The sequence below is a fragment of the Rhinolophus hipposideros genome (assembly GCF_964194185.1).
Source record: "Rhinolophus hipposideros genome assembly, chromosome: 21".
NCBI classification, from domain to species: Eukaryota; Metazoa; Chordata; class Mammalia; order Chiroptera; family Rhinolophidae; genus Rhinolophus; species Rhinolophus hipposideros.
Genome location: NC_138067.1, coordinates 39351516 through 39366150, shown reverse-complemented (window position 1 = coordinate 39366150; position 14635 = coordinate 39351516). Strand labels below are relative to the sequence as shown.

General features: G+C 50.1%; 1 protein-coding gene across 4 annotated transcripts in view; it reads right to left on the bottom strand.

Annotated features, from left to right (window-relative positions):
* The window catches only part of HNRNPUL1 (heterogeneous nuclear ribonucleoprotein U like 1), a 32696-nt gene extending 18349 nt beyond the window's left edge, over positions 1-14347 (bottom strand). The window contains exons 1-7 of one of the 4 annotated variants that reach the window (XM_081031985.1): positions 13893-14347; positions 10385-10507; positions 8280-8436; positions 6271-6344; positions 4146-4285; positions 2453-2552; positions 600-712 (exon numbers count right to left, since the gene is read on the bottom strand). In XM_081031985.1, coding sequence (XP_080888111.1) covers positions 600-712; positions 2453-2552; positions 4146-4285; positions 6271-6344; positions 8280-8436; positions 10385-10507; positions 13893-14187 — 1002 coding nt within the window. In that variant the 5' untranslated portion in view covers positions 14188-14347. Of the gene's footprint in view, positions 1-599; positions 713-2452; positions 2553-4145; positions 4286-6270; positions 6345-8279; positions 8440-10384; positions 10508-13892 lie in introns of all 4 variants that reach the window. The other 3 variants (XM_081031987.1, XM_081031984.1, XM_081031986.1) reach the window with 3 other exon arrangements.
* Positions 14348-14635: the final 288 nt, after the last annotated feature.

Here is a 14635-nt window from a genome sequence, read left to right as displayed (position 1 = left end):
CAGGGACTGGGTCTAAGGAGTCTGGCCCCAGAGCAGACAGCCACAGTCCACAGCACTGTTGTCACTGCTCTCCGGGACTGACGTTCGGCAGCAGCTCAGGCACTCTCTATCTTGCTCTGTGTTGTACCCACCCTCGCCCTCCTACAAGGCAGTGCACTGTAGGAAGCCTGGCTTAACCAGTGTGAGGTGAAGGAAGAGAGAAGTTTAGGTATGAGATGATGTCAAAGTGGGGCAAGAGCCAACACCACTGCCACTGAGAACAGACTGGCTATTCTGTAGCAAAGAAAGATTAAGAAATTCTTGGCTTTCTTTAGAAAATGTCACTCTGGTCTCTAGGAACAGAAGAAGGCTGTGCACACCTGATGACCCCAGATCTCCTCAGGATGCCATCTGACAGCTTTGCACAGAAGACCAGAGGGGATAGAATGGCAGATTTTTGCACAAAATGACAGCAAACATTCCAGTCTGTCAAAGAGACAAAGAGGTATGGCGAGAGTGGCTGGACATCGGGTAGACAATGGATGGAGGTATTCTGAAAAAGAAGTCCTGAGAGGACCAACATTTGATTCTGCCAACTCCCACAGGCTGCCAGCACTCACCGCAAAGCAGCCAATCACATCATTCTCTGCAAACTTGTCTCCGTAGTTTTCAAACCGGCTACTGGTGGACTTCTTCCCAGTGCCTCCATAGCCATAGGAGAAAGGCTCTTCGCCTGATGGAAGAAATAGGCAAAGGCAGGTTAAACCTGCGATGGTCACAACAGCCTTTATGGCTGTCACACACTTTTAAAGAAAAAAGTAATTTTCTTTACTAGTTTACTGATCAGATGCTTTTGGGAGGGGTGGGGGGGAAGGTGAGGAAGTTCCTTAAAAGGAAGCCCTTCATTATGCAGAACTCCTGAAGGCTTGATGGATTTAGGTGTTAAGCTTGGAGTAGAAGCCAAACTGCTCTGCATAGAAAGGGAGAATTTAGAAAGAAAGGGAGGAGGGGAAGAGAGGAGCTGGAATAGAGGAAGTTCCGTGGAAGTGATGTAATCCTTCCCCATGACGCTCAATATCCAGTCAGATCTACTAATGGCATCAATTTTTGGTGCCAGTGGGTTTTTGGCAGCAGTCAATAAAGGGGCTGGGTTTTGCTTCTGGAAACCAAGAGGTCTAACCCCTAAGAAAGGTATTAGATTTCCTCAGGTTATAGAACTGGCGGTTGAAGCAATCTGACTGAGATCCCAAGGGCCCTGCGTGGCACTTGGGTTATATAGAGATCCTTGGCCAGGAACCCAAGGAGCATCCTGCCAGAAAAGCAGGAGCCAACAAGCATGAATTCCAGGCCCAGTTCTTCTATGAACCAGCTGTGTGACCCTGGACATCTGCTTGACCATTCTAAGCTTTGTATCTGCATCTATGTCAACTACCCAACACTTACATCTCAAAACTGAGACAAAGATAAAATGAGATGACACGAATCTTATTAAAATAAAAAATGCTAATATATGTCGAAATGAAAACTGTACACTCCTCTTGACCTAGCATTTCTACTCTTAAAAATCAGCCTTAAGTGAACAGTTAGACCAATTACAAACAAGGATAGCTCAACTGTTTAGGAGCAAACAATTGCCATCAATTTAAATAATCTACAAAACATTTATAAATAATTGATACAACTACAAAGTGGAAAATTATGCAGTGGTCAAAAAGCTATGCTTATTTACTAAACTATGTCCATCATATATTAAGTAGAAAAAAGAAATTAGGCTTCAAAATAGTATGAGTAGTGTGACTCAGTTTGAGATAATACAAAGAACAAAAGAACTGTTTAGAAGACAGTAGATGAAAATGTTAACACTGGTTGTTATCTCGAGGTTTTAGGAGATTTATTTTTCCCTTCTCTGTAAGGCCTGAATTTTTACAAGGAGCACTATTTTCATAATCAGAATGTTTATATGACCAAGGCAGGTCTGAGATTTGACACTGAAATCAGTCACTTGGGGACAGAAGGTCATTGAGGCTTGGGTCCTGTGAAAATTCAAAACCTGTCACTGGGCAGGCCCTACCTTCACTGGTTTCTGCTTCCCCTTTTACTCTGGGTTAGGCTTTGGATAGAAAATCCTAGATAGAACTAATAGGCTTAAGGAACTTATTTTTATTTTTGGCATAGTTTGAGGATGGGAAACGATTGATTATTTTTAAAGAAAGGTAACAGTTTTCTAAAGAACACTTTGGATCCTCTCCTAAAAGATGGATACATTTTTCGTAGAGAAGTTGTTATATAACTGTGGTCCCTCCAGCTGAATCTTGTTTGCCTGAAGCTAGGCAGTGGCATATACCTAAATCCTTGTTCCACCCCAGGCTAGTTCTATTCCTACTCTGACATTGGGAAGAAAAGATTAGGAAGCTCAAGAATGCAGGGATAGAGGCAATCATTCTCCTCTGGCCTGCTTGGCTGCCCTCCTTACCTAGCTGGGTGCTACAGGAGTCCAGGGACCAGCCAATGCGGACAACATGCGGATCTGGCTCCGTGGATGGAAGGTGCTTCACAGCGATTTCCTCATTGATCTGGGGACAGAGAACAAGGGGCTCAGAACCGATTCTCTGGAGGCTGGTGGGTTATAAGACAATACAGGAAGGAAGCACATAAGACATTTAAAAACAGCAATGGCTTTTGTTGCTGGAGAAAAGGCATCTAAGCTGCTCTGAAGGGCCTGTTGCACTGAAAGCAGTGCGTCTGAAGGGCTCAGGAGAGTGCAGAGCCACAGAGATAGGTATTTTAAAAGTTCTTTTTTAGTTCTAACATCTGCTGCAGGGAAAACAGAGACCCTCATATTTGACATAGAAGGATAAAATCGATGCAATGTTTTGGAGGGCGATTTAGCAGTCCGTATTAAAAGTGCAAATGCACATGCTGTATAACCCAGCAATTTAATGTGGCGTTGTTCATATTACCAGAAAAAAAAATACAGAAAAAGACAGTATACAAAGCAGCGGTCACATCATGGCATATCCACACCATAGAATACGATACAACACTTAAAACGAATGAGGCAGGGCTAATAAACTGGCACAGAAAAAATGTCTAAGATACAGTATTACATAAAAGAAGCAGAAAGGATAAAAAGCTCCTTGTGACTTAACCTTCAGTTACCTTCGAGTTTAGACTGCCTAATAATCATCTCTATTTATATTAGTTTGTGGCTTCTGGAAAGTTAGCCTATTTCACTTATTTTCAGATGCACGGTTTTCACATTTTAACATCTCCAAAATCAAGATATACCTTACAATTGATGTCATAAGAAAGCACTCTGTCAATTTCATCGGCAGGATTTCTCTATGAGTAGCACACAAAACAATGCATAACTTACAGTCAACAGTATCTTATAGTGAAAAACGATAACCCTGGGCCTCAGCTTCTACATCGAAAAAATGGGGATAATAGTTCCTATTTCATGATGGCACTGTAAGGATTAATGGAGATACCTGTGCAAAGAGCTTGACACCGTATCTAGTGAATACAAAGTGTCCTACAAATATTGGCTATAATAAATGTTTTGTTATACAAAGAAGGACACACAAGAAATTGTTAAAAAGTTATCCCTGGAGGACAGGAAGGGGACTGGGAGGACGTGAGCATAACTTTTGCTTTTTCACCTTATACTCTCCTGCGCCATCTGAACTTTTGTGAAACACGAGTATGTGTTATTTTCATAAACATAACACGGAACTGTGGAGAGATGATGGTAGAGGGTGGCCTGATGGCAGAATCTTGTTTTGCCCTGCTCTTCCCCTGGCCTCCCTTCAATTGGTGATGCCCAAAACCATTCTTCCTAGCTAACTTTTCTTTCAAAGAACTCCTTTTCCCAGTTCTACAAACACGTCACCCCTAGAATGGTTGGCTGTATAATACCTGGGTCAAATCTCACCAAGGAAAAATCTGCTTGGTGAAGCAATGTATGGTTGGCCTGCTTTCCTGAAACAGCATTTAGCAATGGTATAATTCTCTTAAGTTCATTATACTTGTTTTGCGAGGACACACAGTTTATGCCCAATCAAATCTCTTTTGCAATCATGACTCTGACCAGGGTGGCTGGTGACAGGCTATTCCAAAGGATGGACCTGCTTTCTGTCCCTGTCCCCTCTGTTGTTCCCACTCACCTTCATCTCGAAGCACACACGGCCCCTTCTGACCCCATAGCTGGCACGGGCTCCTGACCACAGGTATGCAAAGCCCTCGATCGTGAGTGGGTAGCCACTACTCCGGTCTCGGGCCACCTTGAAGTGGAGGTCGCAGTTATCTGTGGAGGAAAAAGCCTGGAGTTGACTCATTATTATTATTATTTTTTAAAGATTGTATTGGGGAAGGGGAATAGGACTTTATTGGGGAACAGTGTGCACTTCCAGGCCTTTTTCCAAATCAAGTTATTGTTCTTTCAGTCTTAGTTGTGGAGGGCGCAGCTCAGCCATTGTTAGTTGTAGGGGGCACAGCCCACCATCCCTTGCAGGAGTCCAACCAGCAACCTTGTGGTTGAGAGGACGCGCTCCAACCAACTGAGCCATCCGGGAGCTCAGCGGCACCTCAGCTCAAGGTGCCGTGTTCAATCTTAGATGCAGGGGGCAGAGCCCACCATCCCTTGCAGGAGTAGAGGAATCGAACTGGCAACCTTGTGGTTGGGAGCCCACTGGCCCATGTGGGAATCGAACAGGCAGCCTTGGGAGTTAGGAGCACCGAGCTCCAACCGCCTGAGCAACGAAGCCAGCCCTGACTGATTCTTTTTAAAGCTCCCACGAGAAAAACAAGCATAGACAAAGGTAAGTTTCCCACGAGTGTTACCCAGGAGCACACAAGCCAACACACCGTGGTGGCAGGTTCAGGAGAAACCCGCCACACTGCCTAGCCATTCTGCCTTTCAGGAGAAAGGCTCTGGACTACTGCAAACTGGCCTGCACAGAATCAAAGCAGCCATTTCACATAGAAACCGGGGTTCTTCACCTGGCTGGGGTCTGAAAATGGCCATCGGGGGAACCGTAGAAATTGCACACAAATGACTTTTATGGGGATTGTACACTTGCTAGGAAGAGGATCCGTAGCTTCAACAGTTTCAAAGGATTTTAGACAAAAAATAACCAAAGGGCTGATCCCCACTGCCGTTCGCTTCAACCATCTCCCTTCGCTAAGTCAGTTTGGGAGCCAGATGCCTGCTGCCACAGGTGCACAGACATCTGACCATGGTCTAGACCTGCCACAAGCTCCACTCGGCCTCTTGTGGGCCTAGGACTCTCCTGCTACAGCGCCGACTCTTCCCACTCTTCCGGGGCCAGGCATGCCTCCAAGTCTCTCCTGACCATCTCATCTAGTCGGCCGCCTCCTTTCTCTAAGGGCTGAGTGCCATGTCTGGACATTTGGCATTTGATCAGATGCTGCTTCAAAGACCACTGCCACCCAATACTCTAAATATTTTAAAAAACGTTTAGCTTTACTGTGTGTTTTGAGATCTCGTGATAGAAGAGACTATGTATGAGATGGCTTTATCGCTTCCAAAAGCATGTAGCTACTGCTCTATAAACATCAGCCGTGTAATGAAATACATGAATACACTGCTGTTTACTTTCTGCTCTGTTGTCAAGGACAATGTTCTGAGACCTAAGTGGACTCTGGGTGCATTTAAAAATTCTGATTCACAGGCTCTACCACTTAGATCCTGTCTTAGGAGGTCTGAGCAAGGACAGGACCTCGATAATTATTCCTCCAAATGTTTAGATGTGCGGTCAAGGGGAAAGCCACTTATCCAGTAGAAAGAAAACTGAACTGGAGGACAGAGATCAGGGCGAGCCAGGTTAATGGTTTGTCTCAGAGGACAAAGCGGCATTGGTTTCACCAGGAACGTGAGCAGCTGATGGAAACTGGGGAACTGGTCATCAAAGAGTTAAGTTTCCCCAGCAGCACTCAGGTTCCCTTCCTGATTAGATGACAACCCCCAGTGTGTACATGGTGTTCAGGGTTTTCCAAATTGCTCTCGTGTCCATTCTCCACTGAGTGTCACTGAAAGTCCTCTGAGATATTAGAGCAGGATCACTCTTCCCTGAAGAGAAGCTCAGAGAAGTAGAATGACTTGCCCAGGATCCCACAAATAGAACTGGGAGCAGATCTTCTGTCTCCAACCCAGCACCCTATCTGGACTAACACTGGCCCTGGCTGGTGCCAGGCATAGATTCTGTGCAGTCAAGGCAGTGTCCCAGTACTGACGGGAAGGCAGAGTCTGATAGGCACACAAGGACTCACATGTGTCGATGGCCACAAGGGTGTCATCAAAGTCATCTTCATCCTCTTCAGCAGGAGGCTGAGGAGAGCGGCCCCTGCGTCAGAAACAGTCACATGAGAACGACTGAATGGGCACAGGAAGGGAAATGAAGGTTCTACTGGAATTTACAAGTGGTCTCCACACTGCGTCCTGGATTTCAATTTGTTCCCAGAGAGGGAAGAACTCTGCAACCCTACATCCTTGCAACGAGAGCAGTGACTGTTAACTCCTAGAGTGGGGATAGGGATGAGGGCATGCTCTTCTAAAGAGGGCCATTAGAATCATTTAGCGAACTTTTTCTTTTTAAATACACAAATTTAAATTTCTTTTTTTCTTTTTTTTTTATTGGGGAACAAGTGTGTTTCTCCAGGGCCCATCAGCTCCAAGTTGTTGTCCTTTAATCTAGTTGTGGAGGGCACAGCTCAGCTCCAAGTCCAATCGCCATTTTTAATCTTAGTTGCAGGGGGCGCAGCCCACCATCCCATGTGGAATCGAACCAGCAACCTCGTTGTTGAGAGCTCGTGCTCTAACCAACTGAGCTATCCGGCCGTCCCTAGAGAACTTTTTCAAAGATGACTCTTCTCTCCACGCACCCTCGACATACTAAACTCTGTTACTGACGGGAGGCTGTGGTAGCCCAAAGGGTACTGGGCCAGAAGAGGAGTGTGTGAAAGCTTAGATAAACCTCAGTAATTATAACCTGTCCACATACCAGGCTTCCTAAAACTCCACATTTGAAAGGATAGGGAATGACCCATTTTTTTCAGTCTTTCTTTCAAAAGTGTCCTAAATTATGAAAAAGATTCATCTTCCTACCAAAACTTCCTACTACAAAGGGAATATATTAAAATACTGCTGGTTTCCAACATATAGGAATAAAGGGGAGTGGTAGGAGGGTAGGATCTAATGCCCAGGTTCCTGCCTCGGGACAGTCTGGATGACCCTCGTTCACTGTGTGCCCAAATCAGGCAGCCCGCGCCCATCTGGCTGCTGGCACACGCTGGGCAGCAGGCTTCCCTCCGGTGGAGTGCCCCCCTGGCCCTGCCAGTCCAGGGCTAGCACAGAGCCTGATCCAAAGGACAAGCTCATCACACAGTGAATCGCTCCTGGAAGTGTTCCCTGCAGCCCGGGTTGGAGCAAGCGCTCTTCCTCTGCTCTCCGTCGGCAAGTAGCTCTAGGCCTCTGCTCTGTGGAGGTGGTGGGAGAAACTCAGAAGAGTTGGGTTCCATATCCTTAGTCATCCACCTGTGAGGCCCAGGCCCCGTATTAAAGGAGTCACAACTACATGGACTCCCCCAGGAAATAAAATGTGTCAGATGACCAGTCTAGATGAATACAGAAACGGTCATTCCTACTTTCTGAACCAGAGAAGGCTTCATATAGGGGCTAAAGGAGGGAAGCAAGAGGGGTAGGACTGGACCTGAGAAAGGGAGGAAGAGGGCCTGTCAGGAAAGGGAAAACGCAATGACCAGGGCAGGGGCCACTCCGTCCTGTGAGCACGGCACTCACACGCACCCTGGCTTACTTGTGTATTTGTCTGTCTCCGTCCCTATACTGGCAACAACAGAAAGCAAAACCCACTGTCCAAATCATCTGTGTCCCCAGTGTCCAGCCCAAGGGTGGGCACCTGGTGAAAGCACTATGCTAACAATGAATGAATGAGTAGATGGACGGAGGGAGTGTGTTTGGGAGAAGGGCCAGGAAACATCTTTTTTTCAATCGAGGAATACTGAGCAGCAGTTAAGAATAGGACACTGCAGTACTGCTGGTATCTCACACGTGAAAGGCTAAGGTGTGTGGACTTTACCCTGCAGGTAATGGGAAGGACCAAAAGTTTTGCAAAGCTGAATCTGATAGTGAATGCAGGAAGGACGAGGGCAGGGAGAGCTCTGTCCTGCCCCTATTGGTTAGTGCAAAGGTCCCAGCAGGCACTGGACTACAGACATAGATGCCGATTAGAACAAGCGTGACTACTGCCTCACACACTCACCGCCTATCCTCTCGGTGCTCGAAGTACCCCCGTCCCCGGTTTTCTTCATAAGGCCTCTTGCGACTCTGGAATTGCTGCCTTTCTGGCTTCAGTTGAGATGCTTCAGGAGGGAGGAAGCTGGTGGGTGCTTCCTGCTTCATCTCTGTCTTCACTTCTACTGCTGGGACAAATACAGATGGTCAAGACACGTGGAAACTCCTCAGCTATCACTTTTCTGGTCCCCTCTACCTCGGGACATGTTGGCAGGATCCTGACTACAGTGATGAAAGGTTGGGCACAGGCAGCTTGCTGGGTGCAATGGAAGCCTGCTGAGGGAGCCAAGGCTGGACTGGAGAACAGGGTGAGGAAAAAGGGAGGTTGGGGACAGCCAACCAGGCACATCAGCACTCGCAAGTGATGGGGTGACAGATATCAGTCAGATAACTCTCAGCCTTCACGGGGCGGGAGAGGGGACTTCAGCACCAAATAAGGACAGCTCTCTAAGGGCCTACCAAAAGGCATCTACCTTGGACTGCACGCAGTGGGAGGGAGCCCTAGAGGACTTCTAAGATCCCTTTAAACTGAGATTCCATGAGCCTACATTCTTCAATTTCTCCTCCCAAAGACTCTCTCCACCTTAGTTCTCACAGAGCTTCTTCAGTCTTGACAAAAGGAGAAGGTTAATTCAACAGAGTACTGATGCTGCAGCTAATTCCACTGGCTTTAAAAACTCACAGCCCAGAATCACTCCAGAAGGCAAGGTCCACATGTAAGCCAGCCCATAGGTGTGAGGGTCTCACTGAATCACATCACAAGTCGGAAGTCAGGAGGGGATAACATCCTGTGGACCACAGGAACGTCCCGACCTTAGGCAGACTCCCAGAGTCAGTGTCTAACTGAGAGCGACCCCTGATTCGGCCTAGCCTCACTTCTCCCCCCGCACCTACGCCTGAGCGGCGGATCACTCACATCTACTCATTTCAGCATTCTCCCCACGACCACCTGGGATCACTTCCCAGCTTTGGCATGCAGACCAAACAGCTCTGAGAAGGCGCCTGCTTCTCCAGGACTGGGATGTTGCTCACCCATCTGCAGAGGGCCTCCCGATCCCCAGCACATCATGGGGCTCACAGGAGGCCCTGATAAATGTCTGCTGATAACAGCATAGAAAATACTCTCCTTGGGCCACATGACCCCACAAGTCTCACAGAGCCTAACAGAAATCTGTCGTTTAACCTACATTTATTAAAATCCTGAGCCACCCATAAGAAATGTCTGAGGATTTCACTTTGGATGAACCAGAATGGAATTAGGTAGAATCAACTGGATTCACTATGGCACTTGGGCCACAACACAGTGAAAGGAGCGCAAGTCTAAGAGTTAGTCCTGGCTCTGTCGTGACTCAACAGTGGGACCCTGCTTTCCAAACAGGACACAAATGGTGAGGAATACAGTGTCCCAGGAGCCAGTCTCCTGGGTTCTAACCCAGCTCTGCCATCACACAAGCCACCTCCCTAATCAATAAAATGGGGAGAGAGCTGACATCTGTTATTTCCCAAACTGGAGTTACAAAGAATTTTGTTTTGCAAAGACATGTTTACAAGTTTGGGAAATCCCGGGTTTAAACAATATGACCCAGAATTTTTTCCATTCAGAACTTCTCAGAGCTTTTAATGTTCTAATGAGCAAAGTGACTCTTGCAGAGGTGGTATAGCAGATGCTGCATTTTCCATGTGACTGGCAAAAGACCCCTTTTTTGAGAAATCCCTAACAACATCTCGTAGAACAATATTCAGAGCACGGGAAATACCGGACTAGATTTAGATTCTGGCTTCCACATTCTAAAATTCGAAAAAAGACCCAGGTATTGGCTTCCAGGCCCAAACTCTTCAGGGCGCTGACACTAACATCTGAAAACAGACACTATGAAGACGCCCCTCTCCCAACACCTGGGAGCGGGACTAAGTTCTTTCCTTCAAAAGAATCTTGCCAGAGTGACAAAGCCCAAATGAACCGCCCAAGAGGAAGACGCCAAATCTCTCTGAGAAGATAGGCTCTAGGTAGAGGGTAAGGGCCACGTATAGATTCTACTTCCCTCAAGAGATGTACCGCATGTGCTTTCCTACCTGGGTGATAGGCCTGCTGCTGCTCCACTTCCAGAGGTCTCTTCTCATAGCCTGACTCGTTCTCTTGTTTGATGACCTGGGTCTCATAGAATTGGTTCTGCCTGGTAATATTGTCCATGACATCTTAAAACAAAACAACAACAGAAAAATGGCCAGTCAGAAGGGTCCTTCTTGGGACTAGAGGTGGCTTTTTCAGGCCACACAATATCATCCCCCCGGCCATAGTCAGTCTGCTAGAGGCTGAAAGGTACCGCGACACCTTCAGATGGAAACCTATCTGGGCAGTCAGCAGCTCCAGCTGCCTGGGGACATACCTTCTTGCCCCTCAGAAGGTTGGAGATCTATCTGTGACTGGGTTCTAGAGAATCCTACTATATAAAACCAACCGAAGCAGCACTGCTCTGGTTGAAGTGAGGAGACAGGAGACTCAAACAAGGGGTCCAGCATGACCTCGCCCTCTAAGTCCTCTTTCCAGGGTGGGAGCAACTCTATAAACACCTGGGACTTCATGGAGCACAGTTAAAAAACCGCCAGCCTAGTTGTTCTCTGACAAGGTACAATGCTTAGGGAGCTGCCTTAGGGGCATCCCCTTTAAAATTGCTTAGAGCATAAACCAATCCTCTGCCCAGCCCAATTCATTATTCCCACCTGCACAGCCAACCCCCTTAAAGATTCTCTTCCACCCTGCAATGGCTGCAAGGATAAGGGGTCATCATCTCACTGAGGGGAAAATGAGGGAGGAAGAAAAGGAATTGTTAAGAAAATGGGAATCATGGTCATAGTGGCCTTCAGACTCATTTAGGGATAAGTCCTGAAATATTTGGAGTTAGGTGGGAAGGGTTTTGGGAAGATGTCTTCTGGGTCCAGGAGGAGCTTAGCTGGCGGCAAGAATAATAATATTAACTACTTGTGGAGTGTGTACCAGACCCTGGGATACACCTGAGACAAACTTGCCCCACTGAAGCATTCAGTTTATTGAGACAGATCTACATTAAACACACACACAAAACTAATTATGATTGTGTTAGGGCTACAAAGAAGTACCAGGAGCTAAGACAGGGACCCAGATAAGTGCTAAGAATGGAGAAAACAGTCCTGGGGTTGGGCTAACACATGGTGAAAGCTCCAAGGTGGGGCTAAAAGCAGAGCACCAAACATGAAACCCTCAGGAATCTGGAAGCCAAACCCAGAAAGAAGTTTGGAAACCTAGGATGAGCAACAAGCAGGTTCTCCACCCCAGGGGCAAGCTCTGCTAGGAGCCTCTAGGGCCCTACCAGCCATGGTGCCAGGACCAGCGAGGCAGAACCACAGGGAAGGAGAGTCTATTCTGCAACTCACTCACTGACTGTATTTCTCAGAGGACAAATACATCTGGGCACAAACCAGGTGCAGCCCAAAGGGAGGAAAGTCATAGACCACGTGCTTTGGGACAGGTCTCTTTACTAAAGTTGAAGGAAGGCTTGGAGGCAAGCATGAAGGGGACTCAAAAGATTTCATCGTAAGGGGTAGGGGAGAGAGAAGAAATGGAGTAGCTCCTTAATGGGAACACAGGGGGTCCTTTCAAACCACCGTTTCTCCCAGACTCCAAGCACAGTGCTCTCCCCACAAAGCCTCACTTCTCTGTTCCCAGGAATCTCTCCTCCGTCCACAGAGGCAGCCTTGCCCAGAGAACCTGTGATTCTGGGGTCCTTCTCCAGTGCTAAGCCCCTTACACATGTGACCTCATTCATAACAACCCAGGAGGGCACTAGTATCACCCTTATTTTACACACAAGGAAACCAGGGCTCACAGAGGTGAAGTGACTTGCCCCGGTCGTGCAGCCACATGTGAAACCAAGTCTATCTGAGTGTAGAGCCTGTGCTCTGAAGCCCCTCGCTTGCTTTCCTGAGACACCAGTGGCCATGGGCCCTTCTGTGAAGCACCCCTGCCAGGGTCTCTCCTGCCCTAGACCTGCACACTGGGCCACTCCTCCTTCCTCCACAGCGTCCCCAATGGGAAGTCCTCTTCCCAGCATCTGGGTCCTAGACGGTCCCCAGGCCACCCTCTACTCCAAATCTACATTCAACTTGTCCCCCGCTAGGAGGTCCCACCTCCCATGAACAAGTAGGCACCCAATGCCAACCCCAAATCTTGTCTTTCCTGACCCTGTTCTCCTCATTCCCTTAGCCCCATGGCCCCACAAGCCCTGGATGCCAGAGGCCTTCCTACTTACTCCTCATCCTCTCCGATCCCCACTCCCCAGTCCTGCTAGAAAGCCGCCCTCCTGTAACACCAGGTACGCTCCCTCCCCGTACCAGGTCGCCCTCCTTCACATAATCACAGGTCGACCCGACCACGCTCGTCCTAAGTCACACCCTGAGTGAGGCAGAGGTTTCCTCCCGCCACCCCCTGGGCACACAAATAACTGTTTTGGGGGCCAAGGAGACCTCTCAGCCCCAGAAACACTATCCCCACTCCACCCTGAGGTCCCCAGCCAAGTCAACAGGTTTTCTCTTTCCTTCCACATCCCACACACTCTCCCCTCCCCGATAGGTGCTAGGCCAGCTACACATTCCCATGGACACAAGGGTCCCGTCCCCCAGACACTCCACTGACTTCACCGCCAACGCAGACCCCTCGGCCTCCAGCTCCCTGTGCCCAGAACCTTGCCAGCTCTGGACCGTCAGGCCCCCGCGCAGTGAAGCGCCCTCTCCCCCGCCAGCCTCCCGCACCGAAGCTCCCTAACCTCCTCTGCAGTCACCCAGCAGGTCCCCCGTTTCCCAGCCCCAATGTCCCCGCCTCAGGGGTGGCCTTCAGCCCTGGCTTTCGGAGCCCCTGGGGCCATCTTCAGCCACAAGAGGTTGCCCCCAGTCCAATCCCACGGCGCTTCCCCATGAGCCCTAAGTGACCACCGGCCAGACACCAGAGCACCCGGTCCATCACACCCTCGCGGGCCAGACACCAGCGCTTGCACCTCACCGACCCATCCTAGTAGCAAACGTGAAACTTCCCGTTACCCCACCACGCTGCAAACTCCAGGACCCTCCATCCCCAAAACGCTCCCGGCCCGGAACACCCGCCCTGAAAACACGGCTCCCAACGCCCGGCCCACAAGCGGGGCTGACACAGCCTCCGAGCCCACCCGGCGCCAAACCCTAAGGTCGTCCTGTCCGTGGCCCTCCTGGGCTCCTGGAGAGAAAAGCTCCTGTGTGCCCGACTCGCTCAGCTCCAGAAGCCACCGCTTCCGGTCTCCGAGCCCCGGGCCTGAGAATCCGCTAAATGCCCCCGGACTTTTCTCATCTCCGAAGCCGAGATGCCCCCCTCCCGGTATCTCCCCTGCGCCGAAGGCCGGGACCCACCCTCCGCGCGTCCCGAGGCCCTTCTCCTGAGATTCTTCTCAGCGGAGGGCAGCGGGATCCCCCAACGCTCAGACTGTCTCCCCGACCTCAGGCGCCGGACTCCCGCGTCCCACAGCCCTTCCTCGGCCCGGACTCCGGGCTCCCCGGCCCCCGCCCCGCGCAATCTCACAATGTCCGTCCGGCCCCGAGTAGCCGCCAGGCTCCGGGTGCGGCTGCAGCCCGGGCGGCGGTGGCTGCGCGGTCCCCTCCAGCTCGGAGCCCCCCTCGGTCTCGACCTCCTCGTTGTTGTGCCCGGGTCGACCCGGTTCGTCGTCGGCCTCGAGCTCCCGCTCGTCGTCGGGCTCCTCGGCCTCCAGCGCCGCCTGCAGCCGCTCAGCAAGCTCGGCCTTGAGGCCGCGAGTGTCCAGGCCGCGGCGCTGCAGCTCCTCACGAAGTTCGTTCACCTTCAGACGGCGCACATCCATGGCCCGGGCCCCCGGGGCGGCCCCCGAGCCCGGCCCTGCCTCCCAGGCCTCTGTCCCCCTTAAACCTTTCCTGTCAGGAGGCGAAGGGGGAAAGGGGGGGGCTACTCCAATGGCCGCGGCAGCTCAAAATGGCCGCCGCCACCTCCTCCCCCTCTTCCGTAGTTTCATGCGATGCAACACAGGTGCCAATTGGCCACGGTGTGGGCAACCGGCGCGGGCCCGGAGTCTGAGCCAATCAGAGAGCGGCTTTCAAAAGAACGGCAACGAAAGGGCTCAGTAGCTGCTGGGGAGGAAGCGTTGGCCTACGTCGCTGCCCCGGCCCGAGCAGAGGGCGGGAAAAGACGGGAGGCGGAGCGCACGGTGATTGGGTAGCGACCGTGCGCTCGCTCCCGTAGGGTTAAATGAGGGGAAGGGAGTAAGGACTTAGGCCAATGAGCGATGAGATGTC